The sequence below is a fragment of the Actinia tenebrosa genome, unplaced genomic scaffold (genome assembly GCF_029948245.1).
Source record: "Actinia tenebrosa isolate PJP-AT-01 unplaced genomic scaffold, QUT_ActTen_1.0 PGA_scaffold3__52_contigs__length_22856419, whole genome shotgun sequence".
Taxonomy (NCBI): domain Eukaryota; kingdom Metazoa; phylum Cnidaria; class Anthozoa; order Actiniaria; family Actiniidae; genus Actinia; species Actinia tenebrosa.
This window is the reverse complement of record NW_028292580.1, coordinates 11290070-11316467: the sequence shown is the minus strand read 5'-3', so window position 1 is coordinate 11316467 and position 26398 is coordinate 11290070. Positions and strand designations below refer to the sequence as shown.

The window sequence follows — 26398 nt, the reverse complement described above, 5'->3', positions numbered from 1 at the left end:
CATAAGATTGCGATAACTTCAGGATCCATGTCTGTTGTGTTAACGGGCTCCGGCGTTGCTACTTCGCTTACTGGGCCGGGAATAATCGTTGGAGTTCCTTTGGCCGGCGTTGGGGCAGCCTGTGGTATTATTTCTGCTGTTGCTACGGGTATTATGAAACAGTTGTCAAGCAAAATATCCAAGCATGACACGACAATAGCTCTATCTAGGGCTAAAGTAAATACTATTACCGATCTTGTCTCAAAGGCCTTGCGTGACAGAAAGATAGACGACGTAGAATTCTCGCTTATTCTGGCCGAAGAGGAAAAGTACGAGAAATTAAAGTCGGACATAAGGAATAAAAAAACAGTCGTAAAAGATCTTTCCGAGGAATCTCGCAAAAAGATCTACCAGGAGGCAAAAGAAGAGCTTCAAAGAAAACTCGCTCAGTAAACATCGTGACAGGATTTTATTTACATATCGAACGCCGGCTGTCAGGTTCATATGCAAATTAGTTTCACAAAATATTACACAAAATATTACGCAGCCTGCATCGTTTTCACAAAATATTACACAGCCTGAGGCGCTTTCACAAAATATTACACAGATGTGAAAAAACTTGTGTAAAATCATCGCCTAGGAATCCATCCCAAGAGGGGGTGGTTGGGGTCGATTTCGTGAAATATTTCGTAGATTATGTCAGGATAATAAGGAATATCCTTATCCAGCCGACAAAACATCCACTCGGCTTTTGTCATATCAGAAACCTCAGGAATAGACTTACCGGTAATTTCAGACAAAAGATAGGGAATAGCTTTGTAATATTTCCCTAGCTTTAATTTTTTCAACGTTTTCCGTAGACTTTGTGGGGTTGGCTCTTCTAAATGGTCTATGATTTTCTTCTTTACTTCGTCGCTTAAATATATCGGATGTAAACCTTGGATATGACTCATCCAGTCCCTGAAGTATTTTATTCTCTTATATGGCGTTTTCTTACGACCTCCATTGGCGTAATACTGCTCTCTGGTAGCATTTGGTACGGCATTACGAATATTCTTACCACACTCGTAACACTGTGCTGACGTGTCGTCTTCTATTTGCATTTTCTTACCACAACACCAAAAGGGTTCTGGCTTAGGTACGATAACTTTAGGTCTTAGACAAATTATGCAAAAGTCGTTAACGAACTTCTTACATTCTTCGCACTCCATATATAGACTAACATATTTAAGTGCGCTGTTGCCCTCAACCACACTTGGAGTGGGGGTCGTCCGTAGGTGGATTTTTGACGCGGGTCTTACCCCGTGTTGAGATTGCGCTGGAACCCCCATTCCCTATACTACTAATGATGCAATCCAAAAGCCAATAGGAATAAAATGAAAAGAAGTGTACAGCACCATTTATTCCCAGGTGGTCACCCATCCAAGTACTACCTTGGCTCTACCGAGTTTTACTTCGGTGATCGGACGAGAACCGGTTTTTTCTCGATGGTATGGCCGTAGACAGAGAGAATTGCACAACTTATGCTACTTGATGCCACTTCACGATTTCAGCGACTACAAGCTTTTCTAGAACGGAAAAAAATACCACTAATTAAAAGAAAAAGAAAACAAGAAAACCAATGAATAGAGTAGTAAAAACTAAAAGTGGAACGAATAAAGTGAAATGAAGCAATGGAGAAGTCAAGGGGACAAAAAAAACAAAAAGAAGACAACAACAGCGATGAATAGAGTAGTAAAAATTAAAATTGAACGAATAACTTGAAATGATGCCATCACAAAGTCAATGGGAATAAAATGAGAAGAAGTCTACAGCACCAGTTATTACCAGGTGGTCACCCATCCAAGTACTACGCTGGCCCTACCGAGTTTCACTTCGGTGATCGGACGAGAACCGGTTTTTTCTCGATGGTATGGCCGTAGACAGAAGAGATTGCACAACTTATGCTACTTGATGCTGCATCACGATTTCAGCGACTACAAGCTTTTCTAGAACGGAAAAAAATACCACTATTAAAAAGAAAAAGAAAACAAGAAAACCAATGAATAGAGTAGTAAAAATTAAAATTGAACGAATAACTTGAAATGATGCCATCCCAAAGTCAAGCGGAATAAAATGAAAAGAAGTGTACAGCACCAGTTATTCCCAGGTGGTCACCCATCCAAATACTACGCTGGCCCTACCGAGTTTCACTTCGGTGATCGGACGAGAACCGGTTTTTTCTCGTTGGTATGGCCATAGACAGAAGAGATTGCACAACTTATGCTACTTGATGCTGCATCACGATTTCAGCGGCTGGAAACTTTTCTAGAACGGATGAAAATACCACTAAAAAAACTAACAGAAAACCAGAACAGCAGTTAGTAGAGTAGTAAAAATTAAAATTTGAACCAATATCGTGAAATGAAGGAATTGAAAAGTCAAGAGGAATAAAATGAAAAGAAGTCTACAGCACCAGTTATTCCAAGCTGGTCACTAATCCAAGTACTAGGGTGACCCTACCGAGTTTCACTTCGGTGATCGGACGAGAACCGGTTTTTTCTTGGTGGTATGGCCGTAGACAGAAGAGATTGCACAACTTATGCTACTTGATGCTGCATCACGATTTCAGCGACTACAAGCTTTTCTAGAACGGAAAAAAATACCACTAATAAAAAGAAAAAGAAAACAAGAAAACCAATGAATAGAGTAGTAAAAATTAAAAGTGGAACGAATAAAGTGAAAAGAAGCAATGGAAAAGTCAAGGGGACAAAAATAACAAAAAGAAGACAACAACAGCGATGAATAGAGTAGTAAAAATTAAAATTGAACGAATAACTTGAAATGATGCCATCCCAAAGTCAATGGGAATAAATTGAAAAGAAGTCTACAGCACCATTTATTCCCAGGTGGTCACCCATCCAAGTGCTACGCTGGCCCTACCGAGTTTCACTTCGGTGATCGGACGAGAACCGGTTTTTTCTCTATGGTATGGCCGTAGACAGAAGAGATTGCACAACTTATGCTACTTGATGCTGCATCACGATTTCAGCGACTACAAGCTTTTCTAGAACGGAAAAAAATACGACTATTTAAAAGAAAAAGAAAACCAGAAAACCAATGAATAGAGTAGTAAAAATTAAAAGTGGAACGAATAAGGTGAAATGAAGTAATTCAAAAGTCAATGGGAATAAAATGAAAAGAAGTGTACAGCACCATTTATTCCCAGGTGGTCACCCATCCAAATACTACGCTGGCCCTACCGAGTTTCACTTCGGTGATCGGACGAGAACCGGTTTTTTCTCGATGGTATGGCCGTAGACGGAAGAGATTGCACAACTTATGCTACTTGATGCTGCATCACGATTTCAGCGACCACAAGCTTTTCTAGAACGGAAAATAATACCACTAATAAAAAGAAAAAGAAAACGAGAAAACCAATGAATAGAGTAGTAAAAATTAAAAGTGGAACGAATAAAGTGAAATGAAGTAATTGAAAAGTCAAGCGGAATAAAATGAAAAGAAGTCTGTAGCACCATTTATTCCCAGGTGGTCACCCATCCAAGTACTACGCTGGCCCTACCGAGTTTCACTTCGGTGATCGGACGAGAACCGGTTTTTTCTCTATGGTATGGCCGTAGACAGAAGAGATTGCACAACTTATGCTACTTGATGCTGCATCACGATTTCAGCGACTACAAGCTTTTCTAGAACGGAAAAAAATACCACTAATTAAAAGAAAAAGAAAACCAGAAAACCAATGAATAGAGTAGTAAAAATTAAAAGTGGAACGAATAAGGTGAAATGAAGTAATTCAAAAGTCAATGGGAATAAAATGAAAAGAAGTGTACAGCACCATTTATTCCCAGGTGGTCACCCATCCAAATACTACGCTGGCCCTACCGAGTTTCACTTCGGTGATCGGACGAGAACCGGTTTTTTCTCGATGGTATGGCCGTAGACGGAAGAGATTGCACAACTTATGCTACTTGATGCTGCATCACGATTTCAGCGACCACAAGCTTTTCTAGAACGGAAAATAATACCACTAATAAAAAGAAAAAGAAAACGAGAAAACCAATGAATAGAGTAGTAAAAATTAAAAGTGGAACGAATAAAGTGAAATGAAGTAATTGAAAAGTCAAGCGGAATAAAATGAAAAGAAGTCTGTAGCACCATTTATTCCCAGGTGGTCACCCATCCAAGTACTACGCTGGCCCTACCGTGTTTCACTTCGGTGATCGGACGAGAACCGGTGTTTTCTCGATGGTATGGCCATAGACAGAAGAGATTGCACAACTTATGCTACTTGATGCTGCATCACGATTTCAGCGACTACAAGCTTTTCTAGAACGGAAAAAAATACCACTAATAAAAAGAAAAAGAAAACAAGAAAACCAATGAATAGAGTAGTAAAAATTAAAAGTGGAACGAATAAAGTGAAATGAAGTAATTGAAAAGTCAAGCGGAATAAAATGAAAAGAAGTCTGTAGCACCATTTATTCCCAGGTGGTCACCCATCCAAGTACTACGCTGGCCCTACCGTGTTTCACTTCGGTGATCGGACGAGAACCGGTGTTTTCTCGATGGCATGGCCATAGACGGAAGAGATTGCACAACTTATGCTACTTGATGCTGCATCACGATTTCAGCGACTACAAGCTTTTCTAGAACGGAAAAAAATACCACTAATAAAAAGAAAAAGAAAACAAGAAAACCAATGAATAGAGTAGTAAAAATTAAAAGTGGAACGAATAAAGTGAAATGAAGTAATTGAAAAGTCAAGCGGAATAAAATGAAAAGAAGTCTGTAGCACCATTTATTCCCAGGTGGTCACCCATCCAAGTACTACGCTGGCCCTACCGTGTTTCACTTCGGTGATCGGACGAGAACCGGTGTTTTCTCGATGGTATGGCCATAGACAGAAGAGATTGCACAACTTATGCTACTTGATGCTGCATCACGATTTCAGCGACTACAAGCTTTTCTAGAACGGAAAAAAATACCACTAATAAAAAGAAAAAGAAAACAAGAAAACCAATGAATAGAGTAGTAAAAATTAAAAGTGGAACGAATAAAGTGAAATGAAGTAATTGAAAAGTCAAGCGGAATAAAATGAAAAGAAGTCTGTAGCACCATTTATTCCCAGGTGGTCACCCATCCAAGTACTACGCTGGCCCTACCGTGTTTCACTTCGGTGATCGGACGAGAACCGGTGTTTTCTCGATGGCATGGCCATAGACAGAAGAGATTGCACAACTTATGCTACTTGATGCTGCATCACGATTTCAGCGGCTGGAAACTTTTCTAGAACGGATGAAAATACCACTAAAAAAACAAACAGAAAACCAGAACAGCAGTTAGTAGAGTAGTAAAAATTAAAATTTGAACCAATATCGTGAAATGAAGGAATTGAAAAGTCAAGAGGAATAAAATGAAAAGAAGTCTACAGCACCAGTTATTCCAAGCTGGTCACTAATCCAAGTACTAGGGTGAACCTACCGAGTTTCACTTCGGTGATCGGACGAGAACCGGTTTTTTCTTGGTGGTATGCCCGTAGACAGAATTAACTTCAAAACTTTAGGTACTTTATGTAGTTATGCTGGATGACGAAATAAGCGCGAACAATCTTTTCTAGAACAGAAGATATTAACACTACAAAACAAACAGAAAACAAGAACAGCAATGAATGGAGTAGAAAAGTAAAACTTGGAACGAATATAGCGAATTAAAGCAATTGAAAAGAGAATGGGAATAAAATGAAAAAAAAAAGTCTATGAAGTTTTCTGCATGTTGTCCGGTTATCCTCCTTTCGCAAGAATCAATATGTGAGCTTGGCGTTGTGTGGATAAAATAATAAATGATGTGGTATTTCGTGTGAGCGAAAAATGTTCCGAAAATGTGGTAAAGCGGTAAAATGACCAGGAAAAATAATCCTTTTGAAGAAAATTTGAAGGAAATTATTTAGTTTTTTAAAAATAGCTTAGTTTCTCATAAGGATAAAATAAATATAGATGTATAATTGTTGTATGGTGTTGGGTGAAAGATAACTGGAATAGTTTGTTTGAAATATTTTAATTTCACTGGGAAAAGGGTTAAAAAGTTACGCGAAGTTTCTTTGAACAATGAATTAATCCCCTCCCCTCCCCTGTGGTGTTGGTTTGTGTTGACATGTAAACTAGGCAGTCACGTGGTATCAGAGGAGCAGTCGAGGAGAAAAGATGTCGTGTGAATATTTTCTGACTAAAAATCCTTCTTTTCTTTCTCAAATATGGATCTTTAAGGGCTCATACAGCATCCTAAAGGTAAATTAACTATTTTTTTAGCCATTTATTGTTTAATTGATTTATCTAAAGCAATATTTTAGAGTTGAATTGACCGTAAAGAGTTCGGTTGCTCGTCGCCATGTTTTGGCGGGATTCATTCTCAACAATTTAGCTTCAAGTTGAACGATTTATTGCTTGAAAAAACTTAAATAACCCAAATGAATTATGCTTTAATGCTTTATTAGAGATTTTGCGATGTTTGTCGGTAATTTGTCTATATTTTGTACGATGTATTGAATTTTACGGCCTCATCAAACAGACTGTTTCATTGAGGTTTCATTTAGCGGAATCCAAGGTAAAAACTGCAAAATAATGATTGTTTTAAGCTCAGCGATCTATGATATTATTAGGAAAAACCTTGAAGTATTAAGCTACGTCCATACTATGCCGGATAAATTTAAATCCGAATTTCTATTTCGTCCACACTAGTCCGGGCGAATCCAGAACAATTCTTCACCGAAAACGAATTTTTTCGACTACGGTCTCCAGAGTGGAACAATTTGAAAACGCCGGCTAGCATTAGTGTGGACGGAAATTTTTTTTTCGGTTTCAGTGTGAAAATTCGGATTCAAATTTATCCGGCATAGTGTGGACGAGGCCAGAGGAGGATACACTAGTATCCCAAGTTACTTTGCGAGTTTCGTTTTCCAATATGGCGTCGCTTTCTACTCGTGTGTAGCGGTGTGCGACTTGCACTTTCCGTAGCAGCTGTTACGTGACCTGTACGAGGTAAAAACTCATGAACTTGTATTGTTTATTAATAATACTCTTAATCTACATACGTATTTGTTTGGATTTACGCCAATTGTAAGAGTTATATCGCTCGAGTTCACTTTGTCACGCGGTGTCATACCTGATGTCATATTGGATTTTATATGGTACATCAAGTAAATGCTGCTTTTTATATATTTGAGTATTTTAAGTTTAAGCAACAATTATGTGTAATTCAGATATTTAGGAAAAGCAAAACCTTGAAATGACCAAAAGTGACCCATGATTTATAGTCTTTTGGACAGTCACAATTGAAGTATATTTACGAGAATCTATCACAAACGCCACTCGTAAAAGGTGTGATATTTTTAGCCCATTTTATACAAAACAAAAATGTTTAATAAACCTTACTTACTCCTATACTAAATGTTTAAGTAAGGCGAATAAGAGCTGGGCTACGGACGTTATTGAACAAGTAATCAATCGAAGAGTTGTCACTCGTTGTTGTTGGAACAAGAGCGACACGTCTCTCTCTCAATTTCTCCAAAACACTGACGTGAACGAGTCTAAAACGACTTGTACTCCTTCAAGGCCTTGTACACAAACAGAAAAATCATCTTTTGAAACACAATGAACATACAATAATGAAATATCTTGAAAAGCATTTGCCGAGTCTGAACACCGCCATCTTGTTGTGCACTCTAAGCCGGTCAAACCAAAGTGATGACGTCATGAAAAAGTGATAATATAGTATCAAACACAATGCATTCTGGGATACTAGTGGAACCTCCTCTGGGACGAGGCCTTATTCTCCAAAGTTTGATGCAAGAGAGCACATGTGTAATCAAGTAACACGCTTGAACTCTTCTGAATAAAATTATTAGCTGGTTACCTGTGGTATACCGCTCATAAAATACATTTGTTTTTTTTGTCGTCTTCTGCTCGACAAAATTTCAAGGTTGTGCAATAATACCAAGATATGGATTTAAATGACGTGTTCATAGATTGATAGGTGTACAGGACATTACCCAGTAGACCTTTGTGGGCTTCTGCTATAGGAAGCATATGGCAGTTGTCAATCAAAGTTACTATGTTATTAGGAGGGGGCGGAGTTAGCTTATCACCTGACAATTAATGTCTAGGCATGCTCCGTTTTGCTGACTGCTGTAATTCAAGACTGAGCTGAATTAGAAATTCAAATTTATTTGGAATTCCTTGTAAATTAAAAGGTGGCAAGGATTTTCAAGAATTCTAATTGTAATGGCTCATTGTGTAATGGCTCATTGTGACAAACTACACATTAATTTATTTCAACTTTTGAAAGCAGTATTCTCTGTATCCGAAGATCATTGCTAATAATTAATGCCTTTTTGTTCGTTACATAAATGAGGCTCATTCTGATTTCGTTCAGGAGTTTTGTACTATATTTGTGCAGTTTCTTCAAGCCAATTCTGAAGTTATATTAATACATTTTTGCTCTCAAGACTACTACAAATAAACATGAAATTCTAAATACCAAGTTAGAATTCCCAAGACTACTTTGCAACGTGCCAAAGCGCGTGATGTCAGACAAGACTTGTTCACTTAGGGACCGGTCACTATTTATCTAGGGAAAGGAGGGGGGGATGGAGGTTGAGATATTTTTTTTTTGTGAAAGATGATTTTTTCAAAGTCCCCTCCCATTTGAAGAAATTGTATACAACCCCCAACCCCCCACAAATACACTCATACCTTTTCAAATGTTGTTAGAACTCCACTTTAAAAAAAAAAAAAAAGAAAAAAAAAAAATTCACATTCTTTTCCATGTGAAATAAAATTGTATTACAACGTGTAAAAAAATAAAAAATAAAAAATAGAATAAAATAAAAATTAAAAAAAAAAAAAAAAAAAAATGTTTTGTAATTTTTTCCCCAATAATGTCAGCACAGAAGAAAATATGTCTGAAAATATTCCTGAAAAACAAGGAAAAAAGGTTTGAAAAATTCAAATTCTTGTGGCTAATTGCTGATTCATTCACAACCATAGAGTATTTCAGGCTTGATATGCAAGAGGCAACAAAACCTTCAAAAGCCTTTTTTGAAAAATATATAATTATATATATCATATGTACATATATCATAATTTATATACACCTAATTGAAAAGATGTAGTTGGGTTCAAGAAGGTCATATCATCGAAGCTAAGACCAAAAAGGATTTTGGGTACTCCGAAATGTGTATTACATATAGACATGTAAAAATGCACAGTAGAGCAAATTCGGTTTACGTAGATTAACAACATGCCAAAGCCATGTTGCATAAGATGTGCACAGGAAGGGAAAACTGCAATATGCATGAAATTAGCATAATTGTTTGTCTTCCCATGCTCCCCTTCGGTCTTAGCTTTGATGATATAGCCTTTTTTTGAACCCGACAACGTTTTTAAAATTAGGTGCATGTCAATAAAACATACTTTTGAAGCTCTGCTTCTTTTTTCTGAATTTCTTTTCTTTAACTTGAAGTTCTAATTCTTTGACTGCTTTAGCTTTAGACTCCATTTTTGAGTAGATTATCATATTGTAATTGTAAGCCGCTGGCAATGAAAGTCTCTATCTTTAATTACTGATTTTCTTCTTTAGCAACACCTGTAGGCTTCTATATTTATATTACACCCATTATTAAATTCATAATAGTATTCCATGCACAATACCAAGGAAGGTGAAAACTTTATACACTGTATCAAAAATATTCAGGTTCATTGGACTGGAGTATAACATTATGTATTATAAAGATAAATAGTAGATAAACTTGCCTAATAAAGCACAAAATCATTATATATATATATATATATTCAACGATATGCAGAAATTCTGATCATTTTGTACCCCCCCTCTAGATAAATAATGAGCGGTCCCTTATTCTAAAAATCGGACGAGGGTTGATATTCCAGTGGATCCACTGGATCGGCCTGACAGGACACTTCATTTCGCTATTCGGTGGCAGTAATGGCCACAGGATACCCACATTTTTAATTCATAGTGCTAACATGAACAGGTATATATAGACGAACCTAGAAAATTTGAAGTGGAAAAAATATTTTAAAGGGGGGTTATGCAGCCGGAACAAGTGGAATGACCCATTGCACTTGCTGAAGTGGAGGGGAGCCATCATATAGAGACTTAGAAAATTCTAAGTTGAAAAAAAATTTTTAAAGAAGGGTTATGCAACAGGAACGAGTGGAGCGAGTGAAGAAGAATGAAAAAATTCATTATTCAATAATGTAATAAAACTTAATTAATTGAATTAAAACATAAATTCGTAATCTGATTATCAAGCTAGATTTTAAATAGAGTTCTTTTTAAGACTTTTCTTGATGAAGATTCCTTGATACTTTTATTTAATTTGTTCCACTCTTTTGCGCAGCGGACACTTATGGTGTGCCCTCCCTCTGTTTCTTTCTTGTATGTTGGACATCGGGCATTTATTTTACAGTAGCATGTTCATCTTTTATGGACTTCAGAGTTCATTCCAAAGAGATCACTGATGTAAGGAGTACAGGTCCCGTTAATCTTATCGTACACAATGGTGCATCTGTTGATGTAAGATTCTTGGCAAAAAGGCAGCCATCTTAGCTCGTTGAACAAGTCAATAGAACGGGAAGATTTATCTACATTCAAAATAATTCTTGCCGCTCTTTTTTGTTGCATAACCCTATTAATAGAGCTACTGTTACATGATGACCAAAGTGTAGAGCAATACATGATAGCAGGTTTGATGACCGTGTTGTAATATGTTTCTTTCTGTGGTTTTTAAATAGGGACTGATGTGTCGAAAAAGTCCAATTTTCTTTGAAAGATTATTACGTAGATTATCAACATTGGGAACCAAAACAAAGATATTTGTTTGACAATGACGTTTTTATGGTGACATTTTCTTAGTTATTGCGCAAGGTAACGTTAAATTTTTACGTTTTGGTGAAGTTGTACGAAGTTGTGCTGGTTTTCATGTGCTACAAGCTAGAGAACTAATTTCATAAAAAATTAAGTGAGGAAACATTTCGGTTATAAAAATGAAAGTAGTAGGTTTATAAGAGGATATAAAAGTAGAAGAACTCAAGCTGGTAACCGGTTGTTTCGCTACGACGCACTTTCGCTACCAGTCCTTTTGCTACTACCCAGAGTCCTTTCGCTACCATTGGAAATTACCAATTTCCAATGGTAGCGAAAGGACTTCATAATGGTAGTGAAAGGACTCTGGGTGGTAGCAAAAGGACGGTAGCGAAAGTGCGTGGTAGTGAAACAACCGGTATTCCTCAAGCCTCATGATAGGGCGAACTAATTAAGGAATATAAAACAGCGCGTGTGTCTATATACTATGATATAAACATGTAGCGGCCTACTTCCGGTAGAGCACGTGATTGCCACGTGCCCGCGCGTGCCAGTAATTTTACTGACCTCAAGGGCACACAACACACAGTTGTGAACATTGTTTGAGTCCACATTAGTTTGAGTTCTTTAGAAGACTCACTGAAGTTACGCAGCAACAACAAGCTTTATTTCTTGCCTTTGAATTGGGATTCATGTGGATTTAGTGTAATTCATGCAGTAGAAGTTGAAATGTATGGATAATTCGCATGTAAAGGAAATAAATTCGTCAACTCAGTGAAATACGGTCTGAAATTGCCCATCACCTAGTTTATGGAAACTACAGTAACTTCAATCGTCTTTGAATGATGTCTATCCAAGGAAATGTTCAAGACCAAGAAACTCTGGTGGTTCAAGCCGATGTTGGACATGTTGAGGATCATTTTGGAGATCCTTCGGCGAGTTCTACCGAAGTTGAGAAGCGAGAAGGTGGAGTTTTGAACGAAATTCCGCCGTCGACCACGAGGCCCGAAGGGAAATTTTGGAATGGACAGGATGACTTGGAAATCGGAATGACAGTTCATGAAAATCCCTCAGAAAGGCCAGATAATGAACGGAGACAAAGGAAATTGACCGAGAAAGGTAAGACTTATCGTTTGACTGAATTGAGACGTCAGCGACAGAAGTCTAAGAGAGAAATTGAAATGCAAATCAATAACATTGAAGCCCTCATGAGTCTAGACGAGAACTTGAAGTTGGTGAGTAAAGAAGTTATAAATTTAAATGGTCTCTTTAAGAATTTTGGCGACATTCATGAAGAAATATTAGAACTTCTTGATGAAGACGAAGCCGCTTCAGACTCAGAAATGTATAAGGGTTTACGTAATGAAATATTAAATATTCAAACGTCCACCAAGAACTGGACTCTAGAAGTCAATCGTCGTATGAGAGACGATAAATCAGAAAAGGGTTCTTCAAGGTCGAGAGCTAAGTCCGAACATTCTAAACGCTCTAAAGCATCCAGCACATCCTCTAGAGTTAAGTTTCTCGAAGCAAAGGCGAAGCAAGTTGAGCTGCAAGCAAAATTGGCTGTGTTCGATAAAATTGAAGCCGCAGAAACTGCCGCCAATGAAGCAGCGCGCAGAGCCAGTAGGGAAGCCGAGAGAGTGAAGCTGATTGCTGAATGTGAGGTTGCAGCAGCTGTTAGCAAGGTATATGAGGATGCGAATAAAGAGGACGAGGAACAAGACTTAGGTTCAGACGACCCAGACGATGCGCCAAAATACGCAGAATTGCCACAACCACGAAACACTTCCCCGATTAAACCCCATGAAAAAGAGACTGTAATAGTCGTGTCAAGTAAACAGCAGGGACTGGGTGAGGGTAAAGGGAGAGAGAGCAAGTTAAATCCAGATGCAGATGATTTTAAGTTAGCAAATGCGCCATTGCAGTCTACCACTTACCAGAGTAATAGAGAGTGGGATCAGAAGTTTGTCTCTACTCGTTCTAGTCCAGGAACTAATTTAAAGAACAATCATGTATGCACCCAGGATTTTAAAGGTCAAACTCGTTTTGCTACGTCCTCAGTAAATGAGCCACCCTCAGCTCTTTGGGAGAAAATGGAGCTAAGAATGTCGCAGCCTCCACCAAAACCAACCCCCTTTGACGGTGATCCCGCCCGTTATCTGCGATTTAGATCGAATTTCAGAGATCAAGTAGAGAGTAAATCGACGTTATCTGATAGTGAGAAGATGAATTACTTAATGGTCTACACAACCGGGAGGGCTAGAGAAGCAATTGAAACCTATGAAGGGTTGCCTAATGGATACCAACTAGCTCTTAATGTCCTACAACAGAGATTTGGACAAAACGCTATGATCATACAGGCATTAAAGTCATCGGTAGTTGCAGGGCCAAGGTTTAGAGCAAATGATAGCGCAAGCCTTCTAGCCTTTTCTGATAAGATAGAAAATTGTTATTGGTCTATGCTCGAATTGAACTCGAACGAACTAAACTGTACTACAAATCTGAAGCTAATCTATGATCGACTACCTGATTCATTACAAAGGAAGTGGCGTAAGGAGGCAAGCATTTACCGTCAAAGATCGGAGGGTAGAGAACCATCCCTGAAGGAACTTTGTGCATTCATATCAGCAGAGTCACAAATTGAAAATGACCCCGTGTACGGAAGTAATGAAGGCACAGTGATTAACCGGGAGAAATCGCACCACATTAGGAACACCAAGATCCCGTGGAACAAATCAGAAACGCATCTGAAATCGAGAATTCCTACCTTCACAACCCAGGTAGAGACAGAGAATAACAAGGCAAACCATGCTAGAACAAGCAAGACTCCTGATTCCTGTAAGGTATGTAAGAAGGATAAACATGAACTAGCAGATTGCCCCGTATTTGCGTCCAAGAATGTAAAATGGCGCAGACGATTTGCAAGATACGGCAAACTGTGTTATAGATGTCTAGCTGGACTGCACAAGCAAAGTGAATGTCCATCGAAAGATGGCTGTAGAGTAAAGAACTGTAATTTTCCCTTGACCCATCACTCTCCTTCATGTTGACATAAGGCCTGATGACCTCAGTAATGACAAGGAAAGGGAAGGGGCAAGTGGCATTAGTCAGAATGCTACCTCAAGTGTTACAGGAAGGAACTTTGTTATGTTGAAGGTAGTACCACTGAGAGTAGTTGCTGAAACGGGCAAGGAAGTTACACCCTATGGTCTTCTGGACACTGCTGCTGTGAGCTCGATGATTACCTCACACCTGGCGCAAGAGCTACAATTGCAAGGAACTCCCGAGAGGGTGAACATCAACACTGTCGTCCAAAGCAATCATGAATGTGTTCTACCCAATGTCAGTTTTGCTGTTACTTCAACCACCCAAGAGGGCCCAAGCCTTTAAGTACGCCGCGCGCTAGTAGTCGACGACTTGAATGTACCAGAACGATACTGCCCAAGTCAGATAGATCTGTCAACTTGGCCACACCTTGAAACGTTGAAGCTGTCGAATGTAGGTGTTGGCTTGGAGAAAGTATCAGTTCTGTTGGGTCAAGATGTACCACAAGCGCATGTCGTCTATGAATATTGCTGGGGAGACGACCCTCCAAATCAGCCATATGGTATGAAAACACCATTTGCGTGGTGTGTGGCAGGGCCAACAAGGTGTACAGATGAAGATAATCAACCTATTGCTTTGTCCATCTTCAAACATTGTGATCCGAACACGAGAGACACTGACGTGATGCTGCATAAACAAGTTGAAAGGTTTTGGACTCTTGATAATCAAGGTCTTTTAAGTAATGATGACGCAAACAGTGTTGAGGATACAAGAGCTCTAGACATTCTGGAGAGCACTACCAAGCAAACCAATAAAGGAGGATACGAAGTCGGCCTCTTGTGGAAAAATAAAGGTGTGAGCCTACCCAACAACAGACGACAAGCAGAACAGCGGTTGGAGCAACTCAAGAAACGTTTTAAAAGAGATCGGAACTTCGCGGAGAAGTACAAGATGGTCATGGAGGACTACATAAAGAAAGGCTACGCCAAGAAGCTGTCAAAGGATGAAGCTGACAAGACAAGCGACATCACATGGTACCTTCCACACCACGGTGTTGTAAATCCAAACAAGCCCAAGGTGAGAGTTGTCTACGATGCGGCAGTTGAATACAAAGGAGTCTCTCTAAACAAGGAACTGTTGCAAGGACCGCAACTTAACAACAGTCTTATCGGAGTGCTGCTGAGATTTAGAAAGGAAAGGGTCGCAGTAGCCTCTGATATTGAAGGTATGTTTCATCAGGTTAAGTGTTTAGAGAAAGACACCGATGCACTTCGTTTCCTGTGGTGGAGTGAAGATATCGACGAACCACCAAGCGATCACAAGATGACAGTCCACCTTTTTGGAAAGGCTGACTCACCTTGCATAGCAGCATGGGCGTTAAAGAAGACGGCAACTGACCATGGCCATGAATTCAATAAGGAAGTTTCTGAAGCTGTTAAAAAAAACTTCTACGTCGATGACTGTCTCGTATCAGCATCAAGACCAGATCAAGCGATTGAACTAGTGCGAGGTCTGACCGAGTTGCTAAACAAAGGGAACTTTCATCTCACCAAGTTTGTGTCAAACGACAAGGAAGTGCTTGCTGCAATTCCTGCTGAAGAGAGAACTACCAAAGACCTGGATCTAGATAGTCTTCCCACTGAGAGGGCTCTGGGAGTACAGTGGAACACTGAAACTGATACCTTTGGAGTTAAAGCGATGTCCAATCCGGGAAAGTGCAATGGTCTTTCAAGAAGAGACTGTCTGTCAGTACTTAGCTCAACGTTTGATCCTCTTGGAATAGTAGGACCAGTCCTTCTACAAGCAAAGAAGCTCGTGCAACGGACTTGGCAATTAAAACTCGGATGGGACGACGAGCTTCCAGAAGACTTACGATACGGCTGGAATAACTGGAAGAAAGATCTAGCACTCCTCAACCAGGTCAGCATTCCCAGATGCTACTTCCTGAATGGCAGTGACAGGTTGCGGTCACTACAGCTTCACCACTTCAGCGATGCGTCTGAGGTGGGCTATGGGACGGTCTCATATCTAAGGAAAGAATCAATTGATGGCAACATAGAATGTGCCTTTGTGATGGCAAAGTCTCGCACAGCTCCTGTTCAGTATGTGTCTATCCCACGGTTAGAGCTACAGGCGGCTACGGTCGCGGTAAGAGTTCACAGTCTCATCATGAAAGAAATTGATCTGAAGATTTCTGATGCGTACTTTTGGACGGATTCCAAGATTACCTTACAGTATATAAACAATGAATCTCGGAGATTCAAGACCTATGTAGCAAATCGTGTAGCAGAAATTAGAGAGGTGTCTCAACCTAGAATGTGGAGACACTGCCCCGGCGACCTAAACCCAGCGGATGATGCGTCCCGCGGACTCTCAGCAAAGGAGCTCCTGACAAATGGAAGATGGCTACAAGGTCCTGATTTCTTGTCAAGGTCAGAAGAACATTGGCCAACTAACGAGATTGGCGAACTGCCTGATGATGAAGCAGAGATCAAAAACGAAAGACCCGTCTTTGTGGTAACAGCACCGGATGAGCTGCATGAATTGCTGACACGCTACTCCTCTTGGTCCATGATGTTGAGAAAGGTTGCATGGCTATTGAAGTTTAAGGAGTACCTGAGACAGCGCTGCACAGATCGTGATTCGTGCAGTGATATCGAGAAACACTTGACAACCAAGGACCTAGAATGTGCTTCAAAGGCCATAGTGAAACTTGTACAACGCCAGGTGTACTCTGAAGAAATCCGAGAGTTAACTAGGAACAAGGCGGTCAAACTATCTAGCAGCATAGTCAAGCTTCATCCAGTACTGATCAACGACGTAATCAGAGTCGGAGGTCGCATCACAGAAGCTCCCGTTTCCTTCGACTCTAAATTTCCGATGATTGTCCCCCAAGTCATTACGTTACAAGGTTACTCATCGAGTACTTCCATCAAAGACTAGCTCATGCAGGACAAGATCACATCCTGGCCCAAATGAGAGAAAGGTATTGGATACCCAAAGGTAGATCAGCGGTGCGAAAGGTGGTGAGATCGTGTTTGTCATGCAGAAAGTACAAGGCTACTGCAATGGAACAGATGATGGAAGAGATGGATTGGTAAGGACAGTGGAGGTGAAGACCCAGAACTCGACGTTGGTACGGCCGATTCAGAAACCCTGCCTTCTGGAGGAAGCTGCCAACATTGGCTGATAACCAGGACAAGAACATTGAACTCTTGAACTTTATCCCAAAGGGGATCGAACTTATAATGTTACGTTCATCATGTTAAAATTATTGTATTTTCTTAGGCCTTTGTATCTGTATATGCTGCACTGTGTTGCGCATGGGGTGGGGTGTAGCGGCCTACTTCCGGTAGAGCACGTGATTGCCACGTGCCCGCGCGTGCCAGTAATTTTACTGACCTCAAGGGCACACAACACACAGTTGTGAACATTGTTTGAGTCCACATTAGTTTGAGTTCTTTAGAAGACTCACTGAAGTTACGCAGCAACAACAAGCTTTATTTCTTGCCTTTGAATTGGGATTCATGTGGATTTAGTGTAATTCATGCAGTAGAAGTTGAAATGTATGGATAATTCGCATGTAAAGGAAATAAATTCGTCAACTCAGTGAAATACGGTCTGAAATTGCCCATCACCTAGTTTATGGAAACTACAAAACACGCTGGGAGTTGTAGAGCAAGAGAGAAGTCGTGGGCTTCTCAAGTGCTCTACAGCTCCCAGCGTGTTTATATCATAGTATATAGACACAAGTGGGCATTTATAATTATTGAAATAATTATTTTTGCATTTGCCTTTTTGATGGTGTAGACACTGGTTGACCATTCTTCCTAATTTAATATTCTTCATTGTGATTGGCACTGAAACAAAGACATCAAATAAACAGGCGTGAAATATGGTACACTTTTATCAAAAAAAGCACATCCTTTTCTTCTAGTATTGCGTAATTCCAGGAATTATCCATACCCCCTCCCCCCAACGGAAGGAATTTTCTTGTTAGATCCCCCAACCCCCACCCCTGGAAATTTCATATTTTAATTATTTTGACCCTCCCACCCCTTGGAAATTCGAAAATCTTTGGGTGTGGTATGGATAATTTCTGGAACTAAAAATCTTGCAATATACTGGTTAAAAATATTCAGTTTGAAATGGCTATTATTATTAATAATTTTAAACAGCCATTTGAAATTGAATAGTAGAAATGATAAAATATAAATATAAATATAAATAACTAAATATACTTATATTTAGGTAATAAATATTCACAAATTGTGATTATTAAACTAATGTATTTGAAAAGAAAATGTGAATCTTCAATAATATTATAAAAATATCTATAGTTTTACAGTTAAGTTTATTTACTTTGTTCTCTTAATAGGTATACTTCTTCATGAAATCTGAGCCCCCAAGCATTGAAAATGTTGAACTGTGCCTGCAATTTTCAGAGAAATTGGTTCCATTGGGCATAAGTTTGCCACCATACAGAAATTCTTTCAAACAGGATGGTACAATATTGTAAGTCTCAACTTTATCTTTAATATGTCTTCCTCGTAAAAAATTAATTTTTAACAAATAAAATACATTTACTGTGTTTGCACAGGCTACTGCAAACTGAGATGTTGTTGGAAAAATTCGAGAGCAGATCAGTGCAAACACGAGCCACAGGCGATTTGCAGGTGGTTAGCCTGTGCAAACACAGTAAATGTATTTTATTTGTTTTATAAAATTATTTTCTTCAACAACAAAAATAACGAAACACAATTGAATAAAACAGAAGAATTTAATTCAAAGTTTTAAATACCAATTCTCCTTATATACTTGTGCATTTGCAATAACCAATCAGATTGCGTGAAAGAAGATGCTTAACCAATCAAATTGCGAGTTTCATACATGCCTTCAAACACGAAATTCAAGTTGAAAATTTTTTATTTCAAAGCGAGAAGAAGCCAAACTTTAGCGACTTTCTCCCTTGAGAAAGAGCCTTTTGCAAGCAGATCTAGATAAAATAATAATTCCAAAGCTTAACCGATGGCTTTAGTCATTTTAGACCGAAAAGAAAACACTATTTTAAGAGCCAGAACTCGAACTTGATTTCCGTCGGTGTTGATGAAAGAAATGCGGACCAACTTGATGGAACATCCACTGAATAGGGCTCCAAAATTGAATTTCTCCTGTTGTGTGAGTACATTCTGTGAAACAGAATGGCTTTTCAGGAACAACTTGAATCTGGCGGCTTGGAACTGGATTGATGGCCAGAGAGAGGATGTTGCTACACTGCTGAAGTTGGTTTGACGAAGGCCGCGAGTTGTTGCTCTGTAGAGACTGCTCATTGCGGTGGCCAGAAATAGCCATTATATGCCTGTTTGATAGCCCAGCATTTGGCCAGAGGGTGATCATAGTTGCCCTTACACAATGATTGGTGTAGACTTTGGAAAGTTTGGGTGCCAAACTCAGTTCCTTCATCATGTTTCCGAGTTTGTTTACACCAAGCACTTGATTCTTGCACCACACCACTTCGGAAGAACGTGCTAAGTTTCTCTTGGGAACCTGAAATAATGTGTCACAGTTAAGGTAAAGTTGAAGAGATGAGAAGCCGTCATGTGGAGTGTCAGTTTTGTACATCAAAGCAAGCTTTTCATAGCTTTCTTGGTCGCCAAAACCACCCGGGTGATTCTTGCTGGCCTCGTCATGAGTCATAGTGGCATACGGCCTGTTTTCGTCATTGAGGAACTTGAAGCTGCTTTTAGACAGGTTTCGTTGACCTTTCAGCCCTCTCCTACACCAGTATAAAGTACAATGAAACCATACATTCATTAGTAAACTGTTGGGAGTACTTGGACTCATGATAGCACTTGTTTTGAGCTTCCGGAGATCTTCCATCTCAATGGTAGGTTTGTGTTGTACATTGTGCTTTCCTTCTTGCTTCAGGCTTTTCAGTTTTGCGTTAAGCATCATGTTGGAATCCTTGAAGGCTGCATTCTGGTAGATAAGGATCCCCTTGTTGTGTGGAGGGCCATTAACCCTCTCAGTCCCAAGGGGTCCAGGTTGTAACTGCTCTAATTGCCCAAGGGGTGCCAGACAAATATGAGGTGTTTTTGGATACCCTTACTAAATCATTCATATCAAGAAAACCAGAGGATTTTAAGAAATACAATAGTAAAAAAGTTTATTTTCCAAAAAATAATCTTTTCAATGATACCTATTAAAGAATGATATGAACATTTTAAATAGCAAAATTCATTAGGTAAAATCATTCCTTTGATTTTTCAATTGAAACTACTAACATACAAACTGATGTTGCTAATATAGTGCTATAAATCATTTAAATATAGACCTTAAAATTGAGAAATAAGAATCTAGAAATGTAAGAGATATTTCAGTGTACTTGTATTCAATAATTCATGTTCTATATACACTGAGAACAGTCAAAAACAAGAACAGTGTTCACTACAATTTGAATCTCCCGCCATTTTGTTTGAAGGCGCTCATAGGTGCAAGTTGTGGTTCTTGAAACAGTCCTTGCAGATTTGCAGTCCACACTTCTCATATCCTTGCGTGCAGAACTTAACTCTCTTGCCCTTCAAGCAGATTTTACAGCGGCCTTTGGACATTTTTACTGGCCAATGTCCCTCTTGGACAGCACCTTCCACTACACCAACCTTGCGAGAGGAGAAGCCATTCATCAAACATTTGACCAGTTCAATCCGGAATGAAAGCTGTGTAAGGGTGGGATAGTTTGGGGCCAACTTCATAAGAATATAAGCATTGGTAACGCTTACATCGATAAAAAACCAGAATAGGTATCGCCACCACTTTGTTGCTCTTCAAGTAGTGTTATAGTACTGTCGTAGTTGATCGGCCATGTCCACTCCTCCCATATACTTGTTGTAGCTCTTGACTACGGGAAGCGAAGGTACTTCGATGAAAGTGCAATCTTTCTGTTTCCTTCTCACTGTTTCGTTTCCAGTAGCATTACAGTGTGAAGTGATAAATGCTACCGCCTTTTTGTCCTTCCATATTGTCGCTACAACATTGCCTTTGTGTAAAAATAAAGACTCTCCTCGGCGAAGGCGCTTGATCTTGTTCTTGTCCTTCAGCTCTTCGGGAAAGTCTTTACGATTCGATCTTGCCGTTCCACAGCAGTAGAGGTAGTCCTTTAGAAGGTCCTCGGCAAGAGTAACTGATGAGAAAAAATTATCAGCAAATATGTGATAGTTCTTTCCCACCAGTTTTCTAGTCAGATCATGAACAACTCTGTATCCAAGCTTGTGTTCTGTGGTGCCATCTTGTTTGCCAGTATAAACTTGGAACTCGCAAACAAATCCATTTTCTGTGTCCGCACATATCCAGATCTTGATCCCTCTTTTCACTGGCTTCATTGGCATGTATTGCTTGAATCCAGGTCTTCTTTTATACTTTACCATTCCTTCATCAATGCTGGCATTTTGTGAAGGACGGTATTCTTCATCGAAGGTTTTCAATAGTGTGTCAAGAACGGGTCGGATCTTGTGAAGCTTATCATGTTGCTCGTGTCCACGGGGATACATTGTCTCTCTATCGTTAACATGGAGATATTGCCGAATTTTTTCAAAGTGGTTTCGACTCATCACCTTCTGAACTTCAGGCACGCCGATGAGAGGATCTTTTGACCAGTACATTCGGGTTTTGGGAAGGGTCTTGATATCAAAGAAGATATTGAGAGCAATAAATGCTCGCATCTCTTCGACCGTTGTGTCGTACCAAGACTGGTCAGGCTTAACTCTTATGCATTGAGATGCATATCTGTTCGTTTCTAAAACTATTAGGTTGAACAGATCTTCAGGAAACATCAGTAGGAAGAAATCTAGTGCAAATCCATCCGCAGGAATCATAGAAGTGGGGCCCGTTGGTTGCACAAAATCTGAAACATGGACTTCGCTCGAACTTTCCTCACTGCTAGTTTCTTCGTTCTCAGAAATATCTGATTCTTCAGCTAAAGAAACGTTTTGTGCTGCTAGATCTTCAGTAGTAAACCCTAAAAAATTGCTGTCTTCACTATCAGTATCGCTAAAAATGTCCGCCATCGCTAAATCAAAACTCAAATTTGAAACTCGAAGATTGGACAAAAGTTGTATGGACACCATATGTTTATTATGCATCAAATTAAAGCTCGATATGCCCTCTGATTGGCTAGAATACAAAGGCCCTGCTCTGCCTTTGTTTTTCATGCGTTCTGATTGGTTAAAACAGGTATACTTAGAGAGTGCCGTTTGGCACTCTTGGGATTTAGTGACGGTCACGGGAGAGTGCCATTTGGCACTCTTGGGAGTGAGAGGGTTAAGGTTTCTCTCAATTCCACGTCTGATGCTGAGAAGTGTATTTTTGGAGTAATCTTCTTGTTTACTGCGGACCTCGGCGTAGAAAAGTCGCAGTTTCTCGTCCAATTCTGCAAGTGACAAATCCTCCAGGTTTTCTTGATAGCCTTTTTCAGTGGCCTATTCCAAAGGAAGAAACAGATAATTTTAGTAGCAAATTATAATATTATCCATATTGATTTGTCATAATTTTTCTGAAATATAGAGGAATAACCATTCAATCTTTCGCAAAACATTTGAGTGTTGGCTGTTGCTAAATAACAATTTATTGTAAGATAGTTGTTGCAGTTTATTATCTTACGTTGTTTAGTGTCATAAATATTCTTGGTCATCCCTTTTTTAATAAACGAATTATAGTAGTACACATTTGGATAATGTTATTGTTTCTTTTTATTTACGAACCTTTGTACGCATTTACTGTGAAATTTGTAGAGCATTTTGTTGATTTTGCCTGGGCACGGTCGAGGAGTTTGTCAAGATTCTCCGAGATCAAGCTGGCAAATCTGGACTTTTGCTTTTTTGCTGGAGGCTCTTCTGGTGGTTCTACTATTTTTATGCTTCCTCAGGAAAGTCAAAGTCAAAGTCAGTGCTTGGAAAATGAGCCATATTCTTCTAATTTTACTGGAGTTATGACTATTTGTGTACAAGTACAACTTTCAAACAAAACTCAAATTTTCCTCCGGTGTTGACGCATGTCACAACGGTGTTTGCACAGGAGAATGCAAACACGGCTCTCGGCCAATCACAGCACACGTACTATCTGAATTATTTTATGAATAATTACATAATTTAGTAAATGGAAGTTTCACTTCGTTTCTAATTTTCATCCATGTGCCCCTTGAAATTACACCATGTAACCAAGCTTACTTCGAAGCATTTCATTTTTAAGTGGGGGGGGAGGGGAGGAAGGGTTATTCGAAATATGGTACCAAAATGATATCAAAATAAAATGCTTACACTCGTATTGTTTCCAGAAGAAACAAATGACTCAGTGTTTCCTAAACCAGTCATAGCCAGGCTTTGCTGTTCTGTCCATTTTTCTGTTTGCGGACTAGTCCTCTTATAGAGAAAAGAGTGAAAGGCACAATTTTGGACTCAGTGAGGAGAATTGACTTGTAAAGAGCCTTCATAAGGTCTAGTGGCATATTTAGTATCTCTTCTTCCCTTCTTGTATTCTGATCTACAAGGTTCTTGTCATTTAGAACTTACCTCGGAGAAGCTGCCATTTTGTAGAGCACATATCCCATAATTCCAATGTTTCTACACGTTGAAACTTGACGTAACAACTGCTATGCTAAAGCGCAAAAAGGTTTATACCTCGGACGGCAAACGCCAACCGTGCAACGGCGGTTTGAAGTCGGCAGTAAGTGAAAAAGCCTGGTGCTAAATGTCTCTATTAAAGATCGGAACATCGACGAGCCGATCACATTCATCGAGGATCTGTTGGAATATGCCCAAGTAAATCAAGAGTCAGTACTACTGTTTGCTGCAGACTTCGAGAAAGCCTTTGATAGTATCCATCACAATTTTATTTGGGCAGCCCTTAACCACTTTGGTTTTAATGAACAGTTTATAAGGTGGATTCGTTTATTACTATATGATACAGGTAGTTGTGTCCTAAACAATGGTTCTGCGACAAAGGTTTTCGAAACAAGGAGAGGAACCAAGCAGGGTGACCCTATTTCACCTTATTTGTTTATCATAATTATTATAGAATGTTTGGCCTCCATGATGAGGCAAAATAAGGTTATTGAAGGAATTATTCTTGACAAAGATGCTAATATGAGAAAAGTTCTACTCCTTGCTGATGATATTTTCTTTTTGAAGACTAGTGCCTCACTAATGCGAACTTTGGAGGTACTTCATCAATCTCAATCTTATGCTGGACTTCGAATAAACTGTGAAAAGTCTGAAATAGGATGGCTTGGTCCAAAGAATAATGATCTTGCTAACTCGGAACATCGCGATCTTATATGGATTAATTTACATGAAGTGGGAATAGAAATCCTAGAAATTTATTTTTCTCATAACAGAGCGTATTATGATATAAATAATTATAAAAGAATATTTGAACATTCCAAAACTATTTTAACTATCTGGAAAGGTAGATCATTGACTCCTATTGGGAAAATCCAGGTGGTTAATTCTTTAGGTTTTTCAAAACTTTTATATGTATGCCCCAAGATAGGAGCCAGTGAAGCATTTATTAAGAAAGTGAAAGACGAAACTGTAAACTTCACATGGAATGAAAAAAAACCCCTAAGATAAAATATAACACCTTGATAGGAGCATACGATAAAATATAACATCTTGATAGGAGCATACGATGACGGAGGACTGAAACTGTTAGACTTTGGAAGCATGATTAAGGCAAGCATGGTTAAATGGCTTAAAAGGTTAATGGATGGAACTTACAAGTTTTGGAAGGTTTTACCCTTAAAAGAGCTAAAGCCGATAGGAGGAATTGAATGTATTCAAGGAAATTTTGATGTTAGTAAAATACTGGTTTTAGGTTGGAGGATGGGGTGGAAAAGGGTCTTTCAAACAAGGATTGGTTAACTTGGATGGGGATTATAAAGGCTTTACCAGCACCTTGGATTAAAACATTGAAAAGAAATCTCCGCTGTCCAATTGGGGCTCTTACTCTTACTAGAAAAAGGAAAGTTTTCGAACAGTTTATCAACTTAGATAAAGTAAAAACTTATTAAATGACTTAGGTGGCGAGTGTAATAATGAGAGTTAATAACCTTCTGATATATTTTCTAATATGTAATGTGGAGCCCCAATGCTAACCCAAAAAAGAAAATGACTCTTTAACCTTCCTTTTATAACTCAAGACTGACAGATTGTTTGTAGATGAAGAGGGCCATGGGTATGATTCTAGCTGCGCTGCTCTGGTCTTTTGTGCCTGTATGGGGGAACTCTACAGGTGTTGCTCCAGTGACCTGTGTATCCACAGGAGAAACAGATATCGTCTGGATGAGGTTGCCTACGGCCTTGGAATGAAAAGATGGGGAGTAAGGCTCAAAATGAATAAGAGAATAATTGACATCGATGAAAAGAAAATGAACCGCCGGTTTTGGTGAATACGATACCTGGATAACTAGAAACGAACTACATAAACCTTTCATAGAACTCCTAAGAGCACATGAATTCCGATATTTGCATACTCGTGAATATGAGAATGCACGTGCATTAAGTCTTCACACACTCCTTAAGAAAACACATAGTAAATCAGGTAAATAATCGATAAGTGTATCAGTTGCACTTTGGTTTCCCTGTGTTGTCAGGAGGACTGGTACCTAGTTGGTTCGTTGCTTCGTGAATGTCCTACGATAAGTGTCTAAATGTAGCTAATTATATCTTTGAAAATCTTGGTAAGATTTAGCCATCCTTATGTAACAATAATAATAAATATGTTCTTATATAGCGCATTATAGATTCTCAATGCGCTCAATGTAATCTTATTGTACGGCCTGTAGATGCATTTCTTAATTATCCTTTTTGTTTCCTAGCCTTATTCAGATTTTTCAGAGGGATTTTTCCTGATTTAGCTGGGTGACTTGTCATGCCAGGGACTCTATTATACGCTCTGAACACTCTAGTTTATCGTATTGTTATTGTACTGAAGAGATAGAAAATGAACGGGCATGCTATGTTGAGTTATGTAAGCACGCGGGAAATTGTGTGAGCCGAGAGAAGTGCTAGGAGTGCTTCTCGGCACTTCACAAGGGCTTACACAATTTCCCAAGTGCTTGTATAACTCAACATAGCACAAGCAAGGGGAGTTTTCTATCTTTTTTATAAAGGTCTGAAAGAAGAACTAGGTGTAGTGATATAGGTGTATAAAATCACCACTTTAGCACACTAATACACAGCACACCAGTGGTGACAGCTGAAAAGGACACAGTCAATTAAAGTTGAAGGTTTAAAAACCCATGTAAGTCATCCTAACAATGCTTTTTTTTTTGATTGACAATGAAAGCAATATTAGTAGAAAGGTCTATAAATGATAATTAAAAAGATGTTTATTATTCTATTCATCATTTACTATCATGATTTTCATTTGATGTTTCCTTGGTAACTAATTTTCGCACACAGTCCCTGCACTTTTGATTGCATATATCAACAATAAG

At 39.0% G+C, this 26398-nt stretch overlaps 2 protein-coding genes, 4 non-coding genes and 8 pseudogenes across 6 annotated transcripts in view; 1 reads left to right on the top strand and 13 right to left on the bottom strand.

The window, feature by feature from the left end:
• Positions 1 to 1364: 1364 nt before the first annotated feature.
• On the bottom strand, positions 1365 to 1483 carry LOC148908566 (5S ribosomal RNA; annotated as a pseudogene).
• Positions 1484 to 1784: 301 nt separating this feature from the next.
• LOC148908565 (5S ribosomal RNA) lies at positions 1785 to 1903 on the bottom strand. The gene has a single exon (XR_016120936.1). It is a non-coding gene; the product is annotated as a 5S ribosomal RNA (ribosomal RNA).
• Positions 1904 to 2103: 200 nt separating this feature from the next.
• On the bottom strand, positions 2104 to 2222 carry LOC148908564 (5S ribosomal RNA). The gene has a single exon (XR_016120997.1). It is a non-coding gene; the product is annotated as a 5S ribosomal RNA (ribosomal RNA).
• A 200-nt stretch (positions 2223 to 2422) lies between these two features.
• LOC148908563 (5S ribosomal RNA) lies at positions 2423 to 2541 on the bottom strand (annotated as a pseudogene).
• Positions 2542 to 2842: 301 nt separating this feature from the next.
• On the bottom strand, positions 2843 to 2961 carry LOC148908562 (5S ribosomal RNA; annotated as a pseudogene).
• A 201-nt stretch (positions 2962 to 3162) lies between these two features.
• Positions 3163 to 3281, bottom strand: LOC148908561 (5S ribosomal RNA; annotated as a pseudogene).
• Positions 3282 to 3482: 201 nt separating this feature from the next.
• LOC148908560 (5S ribosomal RNA) lies at positions 3483 to 3601 on the bottom strand (annotated as a pseudogene).
• Positions 3602 to 3802: 201 nt separating this feature from the next.
• Positions 3803 to 3921, bottom strand: LOC148908559 (5S ribosomal RNA; annotated as a pseudogene).
• Positions 3922 to 4122: 201 nt separating this feature from the next.
• LOC148908558 (5S ribosomal RNA) lies at positions 4123 to 4241 on the bottom strand. Its single transcript, XR_016120994.1, has one exon. It is a non-coding gene; the product is annotated as a 5S ribosomal RNA (ribosomal RNA).
• Positions 4242 to 4442: 201 nt separating this feature from the next.
• Positions 4443 to 4561, bottom strand: LOC148908557 (5S ribosomal RNA; annotated as a pseudogene).
• Positions 4562 to 4762: 201 nt separating this feature from the next.
• Positions 4763 to 4881, bottom strand: LOC148908556 (5S ribosomal RNA). Its single transcript, XR_016120993.1, has one exon. It is a non-coding gene; the product is annotated as a 5S ribosomal RNA (ribosomal RNA).
• Positions 4882 to 5082: 201 nt separating this feature from the next.
• On the bottom strand, positions 5083 to 5201 carry LOC148908555 (5S ribosomal RNA; annotated as a pseudogene).
• A 970-nt stretch (positions 5202 to 6171) lies between these two features.
• LOC148908553 (uncharacterized) overlaps positions 6172 to 26398 on the top strand; it is a 54446-nt gene continuing 34219 nt past the window's right edge. Inside the window, exons 1-2 of the mRNA XM_089034930.1 lie at positions 6172 to 6263; positions 18287 to 18423. Coding sequence (XP_088891056.1) covers positions 6180 to 6263; positions 18287 to 18423 — 221 coding nt within the window. The 5' untranslated portion in view covers positions 6172 to 6179. The remainder of the gene's footprint in view (positions 6264 to 18286; positions 18424 to 26398) is intronic.
• LOC148908554 (uncharacterized) lies at positions 18976 to 19860 on the bottom strand. The gene has a single exon (XM_089035224.1). It carries the CDS (start codon positions 19858 to 19860, stop codon positions 18976 to 18978), a length of 885 nt encoding a protein of 294 aa, XP_088891350.1.